This window comes from Cherax quadricarinatus, chromosome 47, assembly GCF_038502225.1.
Source record: "Cherax quadricarinatus isolate ZL_2023a chromosome 47, ASM3850222v1, whole genome shotgun sequence".
Classification (NCBI taxonomy): Eukaryota; Metazoa; Arthropoda; class Malacostraca; order Decapoda; family Parastacidae; genus Cherax; species Cherax quadricarinatus.
Window position 1 is genome coordinate 22957310 of NC_091338.1, and position 17735 is coordinate 22975044.

The following is a 17735-nucleotide window of genomic DNA, read 5'->3' on the forward strand; positions in this document are numbered from 1 at the left end:
CGAGATGCGTGAGTGTGTGTTGAGCGGCTTCGTTTAGCGGTGAATCAGATACAAGTGGAACACCTAGGTGTTAATAAAGACACCTAGGTGTTACCCATGTTTCTCAGTCATCAGCGTCTCACGAAATTGTAACAACTTTCCAAGGGTTCAAGGCCCACCTGTTCCCTGGTTTGACTAGACACCAGTTCCTTGATATCTCACACCCCAGCTGGGAACTTCGCTGACCAGGTTCACTAATCGGGTTCGCCGAATAGGTTCGAATTACTCTGAGTCACACCATGCGCCTGGCGAACCAGCCTGGCGAACCAGCCTGGCGAACCAGGCTGGCGTGACAGTGAAATATCTCTGTGGTAGTACGATAACAGTGACTGACGTTCAGTTAGCCTCAGTATCAACACACCAGTCATTAGGCCCCTTGATCCAGGTGTGGGGGCTCTTGATCCAGGGATCTGAGGGTATTATGCCCTATCCTTTGATCTAACTTACATTTTCCCACTGCCCAGGCGCCCTATGACACCTAGGGGTTTAGCGCTTCCGCTAATTAAGAAAATGAACTGGCTCATTACGAATTTATGGTAACGCTAATTAATAAATTGAAAAAAATACAGCTCTGTATGACCCACATGGGTTTGGCGTTCACTTTTAAACATTAGAATAATGTTTATCCATTTATGTAGATAATATATGAAAAGTAATGAATCCTCAGGGGAATGTCCAGTCAGGGAAGTGTCCAGCCAGGGAAGTGTCCAGCCAGAAGAGGTTCCAGTCAGGGAAGTGTCCAGCCAGAGAAGCGTCCAGCCAGGTTAGTGTCCAGCCAGGGAAGTGTCCAGCCAGAGGAGGTTCCAGTCAGGGAAGTGTCCAGCCAGGGAAGTGTCTAGCTAGAGGAGGTTCCAGTCAGGGGAGTGTCCAGCCAGGGAAATGTCCAGCCAGAGGAGTGTCCAGCAAGACAAGGTTCCAGTCAGGGGAGTGTCTAGCCAGGGAAGTATCCACCCAGGGAAGTGCTCACCCAGGGAAGTGCTCACCCAGGGAAAGGTCCACCTAGGGAAGTGTCCAGCCAGGGGGAGTGTCCACCCAGGGTAGTATCCACCCAGGGAAGTGTCCAGCCATGGAAGTCTCCAGTTTCATTACGGTCGACGTTAATAACAATAAATATAATTATTCCCTGTGTCTGGCAGTGTTGCTCAAAGTACGTCATTGCTATTACATCATTTGTAATCTGTAAACTCGTAGGAGGCAGTCAGGATTGATCCATGGAAAAGGTGGAGTAGCTCCTGTTCCTTAAATGTAAAGCCATTTCACCGTCAACAAAACATCTCCACCTTGACGGAGTGAAGACGTAGTTGAACATTTGGTAAAGAACTTTAGTTGAACTTAAGTTTATCATTAGTTAAAGAATATGAACATTTCATTGTGATCTTTAATTTTGTGAACTTTTACTCTAAATGTTTCTATTTTAAATCATATATATTTTAGTTTTAGACGAAAACAATTATAATTTCATAAAAATTTACTTAAACTCAATATATATATATATTTATATATATTGAGTTTATATATATATATATATATATATATATATATATATATATATATATATATATATGTCGTGCCGAATATGTAAAACTGGTCAATTAGCAAGAACTCATTTAAAATTAAGCCCTTTCTAAAATTTTCTCTTATACGTTCAAAGATATATTTTTTTCATTAATGTTAATGTAAAAAAATTTAATTTTGCTCCAAACGAATCTTAGAAAACTTACCTAACCTTGTTATAACAAGAACAATTTATTTTAGCCTAACCCAACTAAATATATTTTAGATTTGTTTACAATAATTTAATACTAAACAAACACAGTGAAATATTTTTCTTTTTCGTTAGGTTCAGAATGATTTTGGCGAAATTATTGCATACACAAATTTTCATTTGTCCTATATGGCAAGATGAACGTTGCTATTTAAGCCAAGATCGCAAGTTCTGCCTATTCGGCACGACATTATATATATATATATATATATATATATATATATATATATATATATATATATATATATATATATATATATATATATATATATATATATATATATATATATATATATATATATATATTACCAAACTGCGGCAGGCCAGGGCTCGACCCTACGACACATTGTCCCGCCTCAAGAGACAACACAACGTACGTGTCACCTTATACTGAGCAAGCGATCCTACAAAGATCACGCATCCAGTAGAACTAGATGTTTTTCTCGTGATCCGAGGACACTCGTGGTAGTTTCGTGATTTCATTACTTTATAAAAAAAATAGTAAAGAATTATGGTTTTAAGGAATATTTAATTTGGGTTTATATACGTAATAGACTTATTTCAGGTCACTATTACAACTACATTTCATTTTACTTTCAAAACATTCGTGGTCACCCAGTGTGTTTAGCACCTAGTTATGTGTGTTATAATATTCGTGGTCACCCAGTGTGTTTAGCACTTAGTTATGTGTGTTATAATATTCGTGGTCACCCAGTGGGTTCAACACCTAGTTATGAATGTTGTAATAATATTCGTGGTCACCCGCACATTAAGAGTTATATTTTTGGGCTCTTGTAATTGAAAATACGAGAGTTTGACCGCAGGAGCAACAGTACCCGTCAAACTTCCCGGAAGAACAAAGTTAAGAGTACCGTGAGTGCAACAATGTACAATGACCCGCACGTAGGTAATGAAACTCCTGGCGATATTTCGGTCCGTCTTGGACCTTGGACTAGTTAATGGTCCAACTCGGCCCGAAGCGTTGTCGTAAGTTTCATTTTGCTGTATGTGGGTTTTTTTGTGTAAGATTCCAGGATTCGGTGTTCCTCTGGGGTCGGTGTTCCCCTGGGGTCGGTGTTCCCCTGGGGTCGGTGTTCCCCTGGGGTCGGTGTTCCCCTGGGGTCGGTGTTCCCCTGGGATCGGTGTTCCCCTGGGATCGGTGTTCCCCTGGGATCGGTGTTTCTCTGGGATCGGTGTTCCCCTGGGGTCGTTGTTTCCCTGGGTCCGTAGCCCACAAATTGAGAACCATGGATTTTTGCATAATATAATTATGCAATTCAGAAATATTGCATATACTTAAGTAATTTTAGCAGAGTTAGATTATTGTCAGTTATCATGCAAAACTAAAAATAATCTATATTTCTGTAATTATTGTTGAGAGGGAGGCGAGCTGTTGCTTGATGCCGTCGAGAGGTTTTTGATCCAAAGAATTGGAGTTGCTCTCCCATTTCTCGGATCAAACATGAGTTCTTCCCATTTCCCCAGGAGTTGCCTGATTGTGGTGGAAAGTATTCCACCGTCTCCATTCCAGTAAGCCTAGTGAGGGAGTGGTGACAGTGCCCCGCCACTAGGGGGAAAAAGAAGGAAGGGGGAACCGTCTCTGTCTCTGTCTGTCTGTCTGTCTGTCCCTCTCTCTCTCTCTCTGCTCGGATCTCCAATTTGTGAATGTCAGAGAGGACTGTCATTCTCACATCTTTAAAACACTATAAGTGTTCATTTAGTGTCATCATATTTAGCAGTCCTTGATAACTTCTTCGGAACATTCAAAGCCGAAGCAGCTGGCTGCCCGGGACGCAGCAAGCACCATGTAACAGGTGCAATAAGCCGCTGCGAGGGGCGTGGGGTAATACTACGTACCAGCCAATTCAAAGTCACAGTGTTCGAGTCCTAGAGGCTCTATCAAGTGATTCGTGGATCCTTCAATTACATGGGATTCACAGTCGTGTGGAGTGAGTTAAGCCTCGTGTCTTTACATGTACACAAACACACCTGACCACCTAAGATCCACCACTGGCTGGTCAAGTAACCATTATTCAGAGTAGACTGCAATCCATATCCTCTTCAAGGTAGCTTAGCCAGTGGCATTTAGTTAAGATTATCGTGGTTCTCGTAACCTTGTCGTTCACGAGGGATCAACGCGAGTCCGATGTTTCTCTTCACCAATTAAGTATACTGAGTGATGAAGGCATGGATTACGTAGCAGGTGTCAGGTGTCATCTGGGGCATTAATTCGATAAGTAGGCGGCGTGCTTAGTTCACACAGCTCGTCGAAGAGGCTAGCTCACATTTTTTACACATATTACTACCCCCCTCCCCCATCCTCCATGATGCGATACGCAACAGTCAGCTAACATCCAAGTACCTACTTACTACTAAGTGCACAGGGACAGCAGTTGTAAGGAAACACGCTCAGCATTTACTCCTATATCGAGGATGATTAGACTTGAGATGCTGAGGTCTAGTGAGTTTGACTGACGGGTGATTAATTAGTGTCAATCCAAATGGAAGCCTCTAATTATCGACAATGATCCCCCTACAGGTTTAGTGTTTTTCAGTGAATATAAAAATAAACTGAAAATGGAAATATATTGAGTAATCAAGTGTGTATATTGTTACAAGCAGCATTATAGTCCCCGGCAGCGTCCCCGCCAGGGCCTGACGAGGTGACACTCACACGTCATCATCCTTCAGGCCAAGGTGAGCATCACCTCTTGTCACCTGCTTCAGGAGACACTCAGTTGTGGTAGATATAACTGAGATAAATGTGTATTAGAGTCCTGTATTCAAGCCGTTTCGTGAAAATATAATTTCAGATGTGATGTAACTTGCTAGATAACATGAATGTCGGGGTGCAGTCCGGACACTCATGTGCCATAGTCCACTTTTGACTATCCTAAACAAGATATGTATGGTGCCACAACCTTCCACTGGAAGGGTTTGGGGTGGATAAAAAAGCTGTCAAACTGTCAAAACTGAAAATGATCAACAGAGATGGAATATTTATATAGTATATAAAAAAAGTCTTACCATTACAAGTAGGGTTGGTTTCTGCGCCTCCAGAGAACTCCTCGCTCCGCGACAGGTGCTCATTGTTCACTTAAGTTGTCATATTCTGTTGCTAGTAACCATCGTCATTTATGGGAGTACGAGTGGCTCTCAAAACATTCCAGATCATGAAGACAAGATCTGACCTCTTTTCAAGTGTTCTGGTACACAATTAATCATGTCTGCTTGTCGTGGCCGAAAATAGTCCACTTTGTTTCGTTTTGTTTTGCAACGAATTGTTCCTTTCCGGTGGGTTATTGTGCACTGCGTCTCTTGTTACTGAGGCACGACTTCCATGCCTTGGTTACTGGGGCTAATTCCCCTCTTTTTAATGTAATTGGGAAAGAAGTATCTTACACTTGTTAATGAGGTGTTACTCTTTTTTCATGTTTATTGTCCAACAAAGTCTCTTTTTGTGACAGAATATGAATGATTTTATTCTTGATTATTACAGCCTCAACTGGCAGCTTTTTCCTTTATTTTGGAAATATATTTTTCCTTATTCTTTATGGAACAATGGGGGGAAATCATTCCTTGTTTTTCTTACAAGGGAAATTCCTTTACTTCTTATTTTAAGTTTTCACGAAACATTTGAAGACTAGATGAATTCTTGCGAAGGGAAACTGTAAAAGTCTTTCCCTAGTACACTCGTAAAATAACAAAAGTGACAAATTTTTTTATCCAGGAAGGCAGTAAAGATTATAAAGACGTTTCGAGGCAATACATACCTTCAGCTTTATGGTCAAATATACTAAAATGCCTTCTTGATAATTCAGACGTTTGGTTCATAATTTTACAGACAGTAATTTGACAAATATGACTTACTCAACACCAACATAAAACATTCTTTACATTTCCCTCCCCAAGGATAAAAAGTAAAATATCGTTGCCTATAATTGTGGTAGGCCTTTTTTTTTGTTTCACGAAAGTTTAATATAGGAGCCAAACATAGCCATGTTAAATGTATGTGATGTAAGGTAACTTAACTGACCTAACCTATCGAAAAAGTTGACCCTTTACCCCTCCCCCCGCCACCCTAAAAATAAAAAAAATAAATATATTCCCGAAGGCGAAGCTTCAGGTGACTATTTTTTACATTATAATTCTTGCACATTGTTTACGGTTCACATAGATTTTGAATAAACTGTTACTGAAAGTGTATGCAGTGGGTTTTGCAACTAAAATTTATCTGCACTGATGTACATCTATCACATCTCCGACCACAGCATCAACCCATTTTTGTGATTTCTAGAGTCTTCACCAGACAGTGACAGCCCATTGTAGTGTCATCGGTAAACTTACGTAGTAATTTATTCCCTCTTCAATGATGTTTATGAGGACTGTGAACAAGGGTCCCAGTGTTGGCCTGTGACACGCTGTAGGAGTGACCGACATAGGAGTGACCGATAGGCTGCTGCTTGTTGGCTATTGGTCCGCCAAGCCTCGACCCAGCAAATAATTTTTCCTAATATATAATAATGAAATACAATGGCGACTTATAGGGAAGAAACAACAATTAGGTATCTTCATTACGAAAAGTTTCGCCTATAGAATAAGCTTCTTAAGGTGACTAACGTGGAGACAACAGAAGCAGTAAGAGGTGATGTCATCGGTCCATCAGCCTTGAGGTAGTTGTTTTGAGGTGGCCAGTCCCTCAGCTTGGAGATGACTTCGACTTTATAGTCTTGAACAGTCGAATTCACCACCAGGTTGACGGACTGACCAACTCAAAACTACGTCCTGAAGGATGATGAAGAGATCTCATTATCATTAACTTTCACTGCTTCCACTGTGTTCATGTTAGTTACCTCTGAATTTGACTGAAGAAGCTTATCGTGTATGCGATTTTTTTGGGGATGAAGATACCTACTCATCCTCATGTGCAGTTACTGTTTAAATCAATCTCCTCTGTGGTATTTTGTGGAAGGGCTTTCTGAGCTCTATATGCACAATATTGTGTTCCTTATAATGATCTTCCACCTACAACATTGTGTTCTTTATAATGGTTTTCTACCTACAATATTGTGTTCTTTATAATGGTCTTCCACTTCGAATACCTTAGTGAAAAAGGTTAGTAAATTAGTATGGGAGAAATGACCCATCGTAAAACTGTGCTGAGATTCATTGTTCAAATTACGTGTTTCACAGAAGCTTCGAACTACCTCTTAACTTAGGTTAGGGTGATTGTTTAATTTGAGGCTAAGGGCCTTTCTTTTGCTTTGTAAGTGGGTAACCTATCTACCTTTTTCCATTTGTCTTTAACGGTGCACATTTTCAGTGATTTCATGAAAAGACTAGTCTGTAGGTTGCTTAGTTCCTTGAGAACCCTTGAAACCAACTCGTCAGTGCAGTGACTTGTTACGCTTCAATCTATCTAGTTGTCTGAAGACCATGTCACTGGTGTCTTTGGTGTTACATAATTTACTTTCGTCCTGGCCAGTTTAATTGTTGATTTATTGTATTTCGTTTGCATACTTTTATATAAACGCTGAGGAAATGTGTTGAAAAAGGCACAGGAGTCTTTGTCATTAACAGAAAGCTGACCTGAGTTACATTTAAGTGGACTTATCCTTTCCCTAATTTTATTTCTATATTCCTGAAAGAAGTCCTTAGAGTTGGTCTTTGATTCCCTTGCAACATTTATTTCATATTCTTTCTTAGATTTCCTTTTTCCCTATTTGACTTTTCTCTTAGACTCAATATATTGTTAAATAAAGTGACTTCAACTCTCTTGATTCACATGTAAATGCCTCTTTTTATCACCCAAGATATTTTTCAGTCTATTTCCATTTTGGATCATTCACGTTTGATCAAAACTCTCTAATAGAAATATATTGAGCTTGGCAAACATATACAGTTCATTGGCAACCATCACGACTGTATGTCAGGCCTCACTCACGATAATGTCTAGCCAGGTTATCTCAGTTTGTGCTACTCAAGAAATCCCTTAGACTTACATACTCTGCAGCATGAAAATTAGGAACCCTAAATTTAGTTATCAATATTAGGGTAATTCTGACAGATATTGAAAATGATTTGTGATAACTATTATGGAGAATTAAGGCAGTGTGTGTGTATGGGGTCACGGCTTTGTCGGGTTAGTGGTCCCTTATTTCAGTAGTGAATTCAGTCTGAAACCTGCCTTACCACTTCAAGGTAACTTTAATGTGATACTGATCTTTATTCCTCACAGCAGGCAATGTGATCGTGAAAGGCAGCTGTTATGCTAATGTCTGGTCGTGGGTGCCACCTTTATACATGTGTATACACATGAATGCATTCATCAATACTCACGTGGTAGTGTTATGGGTAGGGGATACCTGAGAAATACCTGTGTGAGTCACGCAACTGCCTGCTCCAGCTAGTGAGTCCCTTGCCTGTGATCGTCTGGTGTACGAGTGTATTCACTGCACAAGGACACAGAGGGGAAGGTGCCTTACAGCTGAACTGACTAACTCTCCCAGTGGCTCAGCCTACCCCTGTGGGCACTCAGACTGCCGGACTGAAGGTGCCTAAGGTGTTATTGTCTATGGAAAGTTTAACTATTGCCTTGTGCTAAACGACTATCTCTAACTTAACTTAAATATGTGTAGCAGTAATGTAGTAATTACAGTGTACGTTGGTTAGTTCTATTATAAACTAGTGTGGGGTAATAAAGATACATCGCTTAATGAAGAAGACTTTATTGAGAATATTTATCCCGGAGGGTTAATAACTCAGGTTAACCCCAGAATGACAAGCAGCAGTGTGACTTATTTCCATTGTAAACCTTAGGTTTTTTCACATGGTAAGACCCACAGCAGTTAAATAACTCTTAGGTATTTATTTACACAACATTAAATTGGGCGATTTACACAATAGGAGTGGAAGCTTGATATATTTTACACACGGATTGTTAAGGGTGTAGGAGAAGGTTGATTGATACAGACTTGGGTAGTCAAGCACACCTCTCTTTAGGTGTAAACTTTACTGATAGTGAAGCTCTGAATCCCTATGGTTGAAAGACACTATGGCAGAAGGGAGTCTAACAGAGACATCGTTTGGCTTGGAGACTAAACTTTTCTCAAGTCTATAGAGTACATGGTAAGTAAGGTATTTATTGTCGAGATAGCAGGTGACAAGGAGTAGCGAACAGCTAGCCTGACTATATCAGGTAAGGAGAGTGAGGGAGGGGTGTCAGGAGGATAAGAATCATAGGTATTGCTAACTGCCTTGTGGTCCTGGCTGATGGTGTGTCTGGTAGGGATTAGAGGGATTTCGAGGTATTTTCTTCTACTTCTCTTCTTTTCGTGGATCCTCATGCATGCTTTGACCCAGTCCATGCGATGTGAAGCTGTGTTATGATGTAAAACACTGAACGGCAAGCATATCTGTGTTCGTTTAAGCATGTGGATACATCACCCAGGTATTCTTAATTTCAGCCAGATGGTGAAGATGCCCAGGTTCTCCTCGAGTTTGTCATTAACCCGATTTACGACTTTTAGGTTCGTCGTTGTCAAGTCACCAATGAGCGAGAAAAAGCAGAGAAGGCAAGAAAGCAGATCGGGGGGGAGGAGGAGGAGGAGGAAGAAATAAAAGGTAGTAACAGTGGCAGTAGTAGAAGTAATAGAATTTGCAGCATCAATAGTAGTAGTAAGAGTAACATAATTAGCAGCATTAATACTACTAGTAGTAATGGTAATAGTAGTGATGATAGTAATAAGGTAGATTTACAGTAGAAATAGTAATAGTACAAGTAGTAAAAGACTAACGTTTTTCCATTAAAGATAACTAATTCTCAAACATTTGGTGTTGCTATGGCCTCTCCTCTTCCGTTCTTGTTAACCTTTATATGAAATATTTCGAAACTCTTCCACTTCCTACTATTAGATTAGGACGTCCTTTCTGGCGCCGCTAAGTAGACTATTTGGTCACATAACGCTATTTTCTTCTAACTTTTCCTTAATGCTCTATATCTTGCTTCTTCTGTGAAGTTTAAAGCCTAATGGGAATCTGACTGGTAGCTTCTTTTCCTTGATGTTACTTTCCGCCGATCTATGAAAGGCTATTTTTTTTAGTTTACCTTGAGCCAATGCACAATATATTCAACTACTTTTCTTACCATGTTCCCTCTCAAGAAAAGTGTTTGTTTCTTTCTTCGTGCCCTCGGCATCCGTGACGTCTAGGTCTATTGACTCTAGAAATTTCCACTCTTTGCGGGTCATTCTCTCGCCTTGGCTAGGCTTCCAATTTTCTAAACTGCCTGCTCTCATGCTTAACGGACAGACTTCTCTCCAAAACTCATTTTTCTCGTGAAAGCTCCTATTCTTTTCCTCCAAACTCATTTTCCTGTGAAAGCTCCTATTCTTTTCCTCTAAACTCATGTTTCCTCTGAAAGATCCAATTCTTTTCCTCCACTTTTTCAATCTTCAAAATCTTAACACCCTCTGTCCTCTGGTGTTTACTCCATTTTCTCTCCAGTACTTTGGTGGCTGGTTGCTTTATTTCTAACAGAGCTGAACACACAAAATAGAGATGCTAGCCTTGCCGACATCAAAAATGCTCTTATCTGTCATGTTAGAGAGCACAGTCGCTCTAGTAACTGGTCCTCTGTTAAAATTATTTAACCACCTTCTAGCTTTCACAGACGCCAATTTTGCGAATCATCTCAATGTACAATACTCCTAATCATCTCATATAAAATACCTACACCATGGAAAAGAGACAACGTTTCGCCCACCAGTAACAGTAACAATGGTAAACTCTAGGTAAACCAGTAGACTATCAAGTCAGTGTGCTAGTTGATGAAGCCTACTGTGTGGGAGAAATGTTGTCAATAAAAGATCTTATTATACTGCATTTGGCCTTTTTTTTTCCGTGAATACTGTCCTGTTTCTGCTGATGGTAACCTTTCTCAGTACACCGACAAATACTCTAGGCTTCAAAATACTTGTGACTTGAGGTAACTTTCGGCTTCTCCTATTCTCTCTCTTTTCCTCTTCAGGGTCTTTTCGATTTTCTTTTCCCTTTCTTTCACCCTGCTTTTCTTGCTTCTTTTATTCCTAGCATGGGCCAGTAGGCTTATCGCACTTTTCGGCTCCTTAGGGACAACATAAGAACATGAAGAATGAACACTGCAAACAGGCCTACTGGCCTATACGAGGCCTATACGAGATGTAGTTTATTCTATCACTAGTTGTACTGGGTGTGAGCGAGGGCACACAGGAGCACTTCTCCTCCGCTCTTTTGGTCTTTTAATCTGCTACTACTACTGTTACTATGCTAATACTACTATACTACTACTATACTACTGCCACTGTACTACTACTACTGTACTACTATACTACTACTACTATACTACTGCCACTGTACTACTATACTACTGTACTACTATACTACTGTACTACTATACTACTGTACTACTACTACTACTGTACTACTACTATTTTACCACTGTCGCTCCTCTCTGTTACTACCACTGCAACTACCTCGTTATTACTACTACCATTCCTGCTATTATTCCTGCTACTTCTACTGCTGCTAATCCTACTACTAATTTTACTGCTACTGTTACTCCTGTATTGCTCGTCCCTCTTTCCTACCCGTCTCCTGATCTTTGCCTTTTCTTGCTCAGTTGTGACTTGAGAAAGGTTCGGGATGAACCGAAATATCGGCCTAAGTTTCATCTAAGTACGGGCTGTTTGTGACTTGTTTCAGCCTAAGGCCTAATAATGTGTTTCAGTTTTGGTTACGGGGGAGGTGATGCAACTGGCGTTCTTAAATAACCAGGAAGTGTTCTCAGGTTCCTTGGAAACTGGAAGCATTAAACACCAGCGACTGATTGTATCAACTCTCGGGGTATAAATAATTCTCAGTGCTTTTCTTCTATTCGTCCCGGGACGAGTATGGTTATTCAAGAAAGATATATATGAAAGAAGATGCCTTGGATCAGTTCTTAGTTCGTACCACAGGCACCGTCACTAAGCACCAAGGATGTTTCCACTTGGAGTGACCTGGCTCACCAGCTCCCCACAATACACTGCCGTCTTGATGTGACATGGACTGGTTCGTACCTCACGACGACTCATCTTCGCACACAACTACATACACCTTGCTTACCATTTATTCTCTGTAGACTTTTAAAAAAGCTTGATCTTCAAGCAAAACAATATCATTTAAGCTTTGAATTTTGCCAGGGTCTTTGTCAGTTTGTAGGTGGTACAAACTCTTCTCCAAATCCAAAAGGGTTATACAGTTTCTGAGAATGGGAGGTAATTAGGCTTGACTCAAAGAAGAGAATAACTCCGATTCCTAAGAACAAGATCCCTTCAGTAGCATCAAAGCAGCGCCACTGAAGGGACTAAAGTACAAAGAAGACCTTCAGACACATGTCTGTCTATGATCTAACACTATATTACAAATACATGATATTTATTCACAGAAATTTAGCAAAATACAGAATATAAGAAATTAAGCAAAATACTGGCTGTGATATATGCTGTTTAAAGTACCCAGCAAAGAGAGGGTATGGCATCTTCCAGTACTCCAGCGAAGATAAGTCTCAGCTTCCAGTAGTCCAACGAAGAGAGATCGCAGTTTGCAGTACCACTAACGGAAGGTCGTAGCTTGCAGTACCCCAGCAATAAGAGGTCGTAACTTCTTGCTGTACCCCAGCACTGAGAGGTCGTAGCTTCTTGCAGTACTCCAGCAACAAAAGGTCGTAGCTTGCAGTACCCAGCAATGAGAGGTTGTAGCTTCTTGCAGCACCTTGGCAACGAGAGTCCGTTACTTTTTCAAATCCATAACAATAGCAATTCGTCACATTATTTATTAACCTAGAAACAAAAGCTCTTTTCTTCTTTTAACAAGCTTTCAATTAGTGCTGCCCACATGGATGTCTCCCTCCGCGTGCACACGTATTTCAAGCATTTAAATATAATAAAAATTCGATTGTAAACAGCCTTTATAGATTTATGTCACTTAGGCGGACCTTGATTCTGCCTACAACGTTAAGACCATGTACAAATTCGCACACATACATCACAATAATAATACGATTCTAGTCTCACTAAACATCACGTTTACAAGCTCAAACCATCATGTAAGTTCTATACACAACAATTTTTTTTTTATATTACAAATTGTATCGTTCTCGAGATGTTTTTTTTACAATATAATCCGCAGCGTCTCGAGATTTAACTTTTTACATAATTAATGATGAAAGCAGATGACATCTCTAGAAATAATTCGACTGAAATATTACGATTATTAATACAAGCTTTCTTTATTTTTCTGACTCATTTATTTTAGTGAGAGAAACTGGGTGAGGCTTGTTGGAGAAGAGAGTGGTCAGACTTTTATTTGACTCGGTATCCCTTGCTGCTCCAACATTGGAGCCAGTCAATTATATCTTTGAATTTACACTGTGATTGTGCATTTTGTGTCTTATTTTGTTTGTAGTCGAAAATCCATATAGGTTTGGTATGCGCATAGTTGTTTGGTTTGCACATGATTGTTTAGCGTGCACATACTCGTCAGATGTACACGTGTTGATCTATTATACACACGTTGTTAATATAGCGCAACATAAACACATGGAATATCATCATGGCCATCAGTGTTTCCATTGAGTGGCTGGTCCCATCAGGAAGATGGTTGTCAAGTAAGGGCTTGGCCTTGAGTAACAGCATGTCCGACAATCCCAGGTAAGCTAGAGGTCATGCCTAAAGATACAGCTGGGTATAGCAGAAGCAGCAGACCAAGACCAACCCACAGGAGAACAAAGTGCTCGCTTGTGTCTGCTAGACGCAGACAGTACGTGTCTAGGAGCCCTGCCCAGATGCTACTGGAGAGAATGGCACCGCTGGATATAGTGGCACCAGTGCTGCTTCTGTCACTGCCATCACTGCCATGTCCTTCTAGATGCCCTCCGCCACCCAAAGAACCGCTCACTCCTCCACGGATGAAAGCGTTTTCCTCCAAAGTGTAGCCGGGAGAGTCGGAGTCCAGCTCTGTCAAGACACAACATAGATTAAGAAGTGGAATTTACCAAAGCATCTTATTAGTGGAAATAAAATGCAAGATATTTTGAGCAAGTGTCATGCAACAGAAAATATAAAAATATTCTCAAATGCTTTTCAATTAACCCTTGCAAGCCACAATTCCTAGGAGTTTGTTGTACCCATGTGTTCTTGCGTTAGCGTCCACAGGATAGGTATGGAGTACACAAATAAGTAGATTTGGCGATAACAGCAAAAACTAAAAGACTGGCAGTTATCTTCCTGAAAATTGGTTTGGTGATACCGAAAAGACACTTGTGTACAGTTCAAGACGTTAGAGGAAACGTTTCGCCGAGAGACAAGAAGAGATAAGGGAGGAACCAAGACCTTAGCAAAAGTGTTCTCATGAGTTGGAGGAGATAAGCGCAGAGCAAAGGAACTGTTTAGAACAGACACAGAATTCTGAAGGGGAAGGAAATGGGAAAGAGGAGAGAGATTGTTGATTACCCATTGGCTTCAGGTGAACAAATGACTCGGGATGAGATATGGATGGCGGAGGAGCAAAATATTATAACGATTATTAAACTGACATGTTGGAAACCCGAAGTGAACCAGCTAAAAAATTTTCGGAGACTCGGAAATAACACGATGGGGAAGGGATGGGGGGGATAATATGCCCTGTCAAACCGACTCTCACAACAAAAATGGTACAAGACAGGATTATGAAACAAACCATGGTTAGGGAAATAAAGATAAGTGTGTCTCAATCGGGACAGAACAGTGAAGAAAAGTGAGTAGCTAAGAAAGAGACTAGAGAGATGGAAGAGGCAGGAAGGAGAGCCAGGGAACACTCGGACAGGTGTGGAAGCTCCGCCATCTTGCACATCTCATAGATTTTTATGAAACTCTGACTCCCATTCCATTTTAAACGCAAATGTCCAAAACATGCCATAACGTACACCCCCCCCTCCCTTCTACACCCATAGTCTTAGCCCTTCCCTGAATAAAAATCCTCTCAACTAGGGTTGTGCCAAAATACTGGTATTGGTATTGGTTAGTATCGGTAATTTTGATGTTATAATTATTTACCTAAACTTGAGTACTGGTATAGGTGGTATAAACCTTGGTAATAAATACCGACAAGTTAGTTTAGAAAGACACGTATGCAAACACTGTGACATATTTATTAAGGTCCTTCACAGAGACTCCACGGGGCATTTGATGAACTGGGATGAGGCACAACTCGTTGTCGCCGAACCAGACCTCAGACGCCGACGGTGCCTAGAAGCCTCACTAATCGTCGTCACCGACACAATAGAACGTAACACTGGAAGCCACAAAATTTCAAAAACATTAGTATACATGATACTAATGCAGGCTAAGTACCACCAACCCAACAACACAGAAGTCACATGATCTCATCGTCTACCCGACCTCATCCCAACATGGCATTCTTCAGGTCCCTCACTCAAATCTCACTCTCCGTCTATATATAATGTCTTTCTACCTCTGTATGTTAGAAGTGATCAAGGTCCCAAGACCGAAATGTTTTCTAATAAATATGTCATAGTGTTTGCTTACGTGTCTTTCTAAACCAACTGGTATAGGTACCGGCAAAAATTTTGGTATCGTCCCATCCCTACTCTCAACTACCTCTCATACCAAGCCCCAACCCTCAGCTTTTCCCTAGACTCCACCCTCTCCGTCCACTCATATACATCTATGACCCAGACCTTCCAGTACAAGAAACCCACCTCCACCCTGTCTCCTAATCCTCACTGCCATTGCCGCCCCGACTCTTGTATAAGGTGCAAGAAATCATGAACTCGAGAGAATGGAGTTTACCTAGAAAAAAGTATTCTGAGGGTCAAAGCCCCTGCAACCTGGTCCCAGACTAGGCCTTCCAGTGACTCAGGGCTACATGGAGTACAACGTATTGAACCGCAGCTCAGCTGATCAGGAACTGAGTTTAGGAACCTCTCCAGTTCCTCTTGAAGACAGCTAGAGGTTCATCGTCAATCCCCTTTTAAGAATGGTGAGAAAATGCTGAATGGTCTTGGACCTCTTACACTTATTACGTTGCCTCTGAGTACTAAGGGTAACCCTGCTTCTCACTGTGGATATTTGTAACTTCTACCAAGACTCTTGCTTACGTAAGTAGTAACTTCTGTGTTCAGGTTTGGGACAAATTCCTCTACGAGTTTTCAGGTGTAAATTATGATGCATCTGTCGCGCTTTTATTCCAAGGAATACAGATCAAGACTATTTAATCGCTCTCAGTTATTTAGGTGCTTTACTGAGCTTATACGTTCAGTAATTTCACCCACTTTGAAAGGGGTTGTTAGTGATAGAAAAAACTGAAAGTATGATACATAAACGCAGATGGAATATAAATAAGAGTGAAAAAATTGAACGAATAAATAGTGGAGACCAAGCTCACAGAGATAACATATGTAATCTTACTAAGTGGAAATGAGACTATGAGGAACATCAGAGGGAACAGAGGAGATGGAGTAGCACGGCTTATCAGAATCCAGTGGAGTGCTGAGACGAGAGAAATAAGCAGAGAGGAGGTAAATGACTTAATAGTAGGCACAATTATGTGCTGTCTTCACCACACCAGCACCTAGTGCTGCCTTCACCACACCAGCACCTCGTGCTGCGTTTACAAGTTCTGCCTTCACACCGGCACCACATGCTGCCCTCATAAATGCTGCCTTCACCACACCAGCACTACCAGGCGTTGCCTTCACCACACCAACACCAGGTGCTGCCTTCACCACACCAGCACCAGGTGCTGCCTTCACCACACCAGCACCAAGTGCTACCTTCACCACACCAGCACCAGGTGCTGCCTTCACTACACCAGTACCAGGTGCTGCCTTCACCACACCAGCACCAAGTGCTACCTTCACCACACCAGCACCAGGTGCTGCCTTTACCACACCAGCACCAGGTACTGCCCTCAGCACAACAGCAACAGCTGCTGCCTTCACTACACCAGCACCAGCTGCTGCCTTCACTACACCAGCACTAGGTGCTACCTTCACCACACCAGCACCAGGTGCTGCCTTCACCACACCAGCTCCAGCTGCTGCCTTCACCACACCAGCACCAGGTGCTGCCTTCACCACACCAGCTCCAGCTGCTGCCTTCACCACACCAGCACCAGGTGCTGCCTTCACCACACCAGCACCAGGTGCTGCCTTCACCACACCAGCACCAGGTGCTGCCTTCACCACACCAGCACCAGGTGCTGCCTTCACCACACCAGCACCAGGTGCTGCCTTCACCACACCAGCACCAGGTGCTGCCTTCACCACACCAGCACCAGGTGCTGCCTTCACCACACCAGCTCCAGCTGCTGCCTTCACCACACCAGCACCAGGTGCTGCCTTCACACCAGCACCAGGTGCTGCCTTCACCACACCAGCACCAGGTGCTGCCTTCACCACACCAGCTCCAGCTGCTGCCTTCACCACACCAGCACCAGGTGCTGCCTTCACCACACCAGCACCAGGTGCTGCCTTCACCACACCAGCACCAGGTGCTGCCTTCACCACACCAGCACCAGCTGCTGCCTTCACCACACCAGCACCAGGTGCTGCCTTCACCACACCAGCACCAGGTGCTGCCTTCACCACACCAGCACCAGGTGCTGCCTTCACCACACCAGCACCAGGTTCTGCCGTCACCACAGCAGCACCAGGTGCTGCCTTCACCACACCAGCTGCTGCCTTCACCACACCAGCACCAGCACCAGGCTGCCTTCACCACACCAGCCTGCTGCCTTCACCACACCAGCACCAGGTGCTGCCTTCACCACACCAGCACCAGGTGCTGCCTTCACCACACCAGCACCAGGTGCTGCCTTCACCACACCAGCACCAGGTGCTGCCTTCACCACA

At 42.2% G+C, this 17735-nt stretch overlaps 1 protein-coding gene across 1 annotated transcript in view; it reads right to left on the minus strand.

Annotated features, from left to right (window-relative positions):
- Positions 1–8556: 8556 nt before the first annotated feature.
- LOC128696484 (lachesin-like) overlaps positions 8557–17735 on the minus strand; it is a 344218-nt gene continuing 335039 nt past the window's right edge. The window contains exon 8 of the mRNA XM_070094758.1: positions 8557–13839. Coding sequence (XP_069950859.1) covers positions 13487–13839 — 353 coding nt within the window. The 3' untranslated portion in view covers positions 8557–13486. The remainder of the gene's footprint in view (positions 13840–17735) is intronic.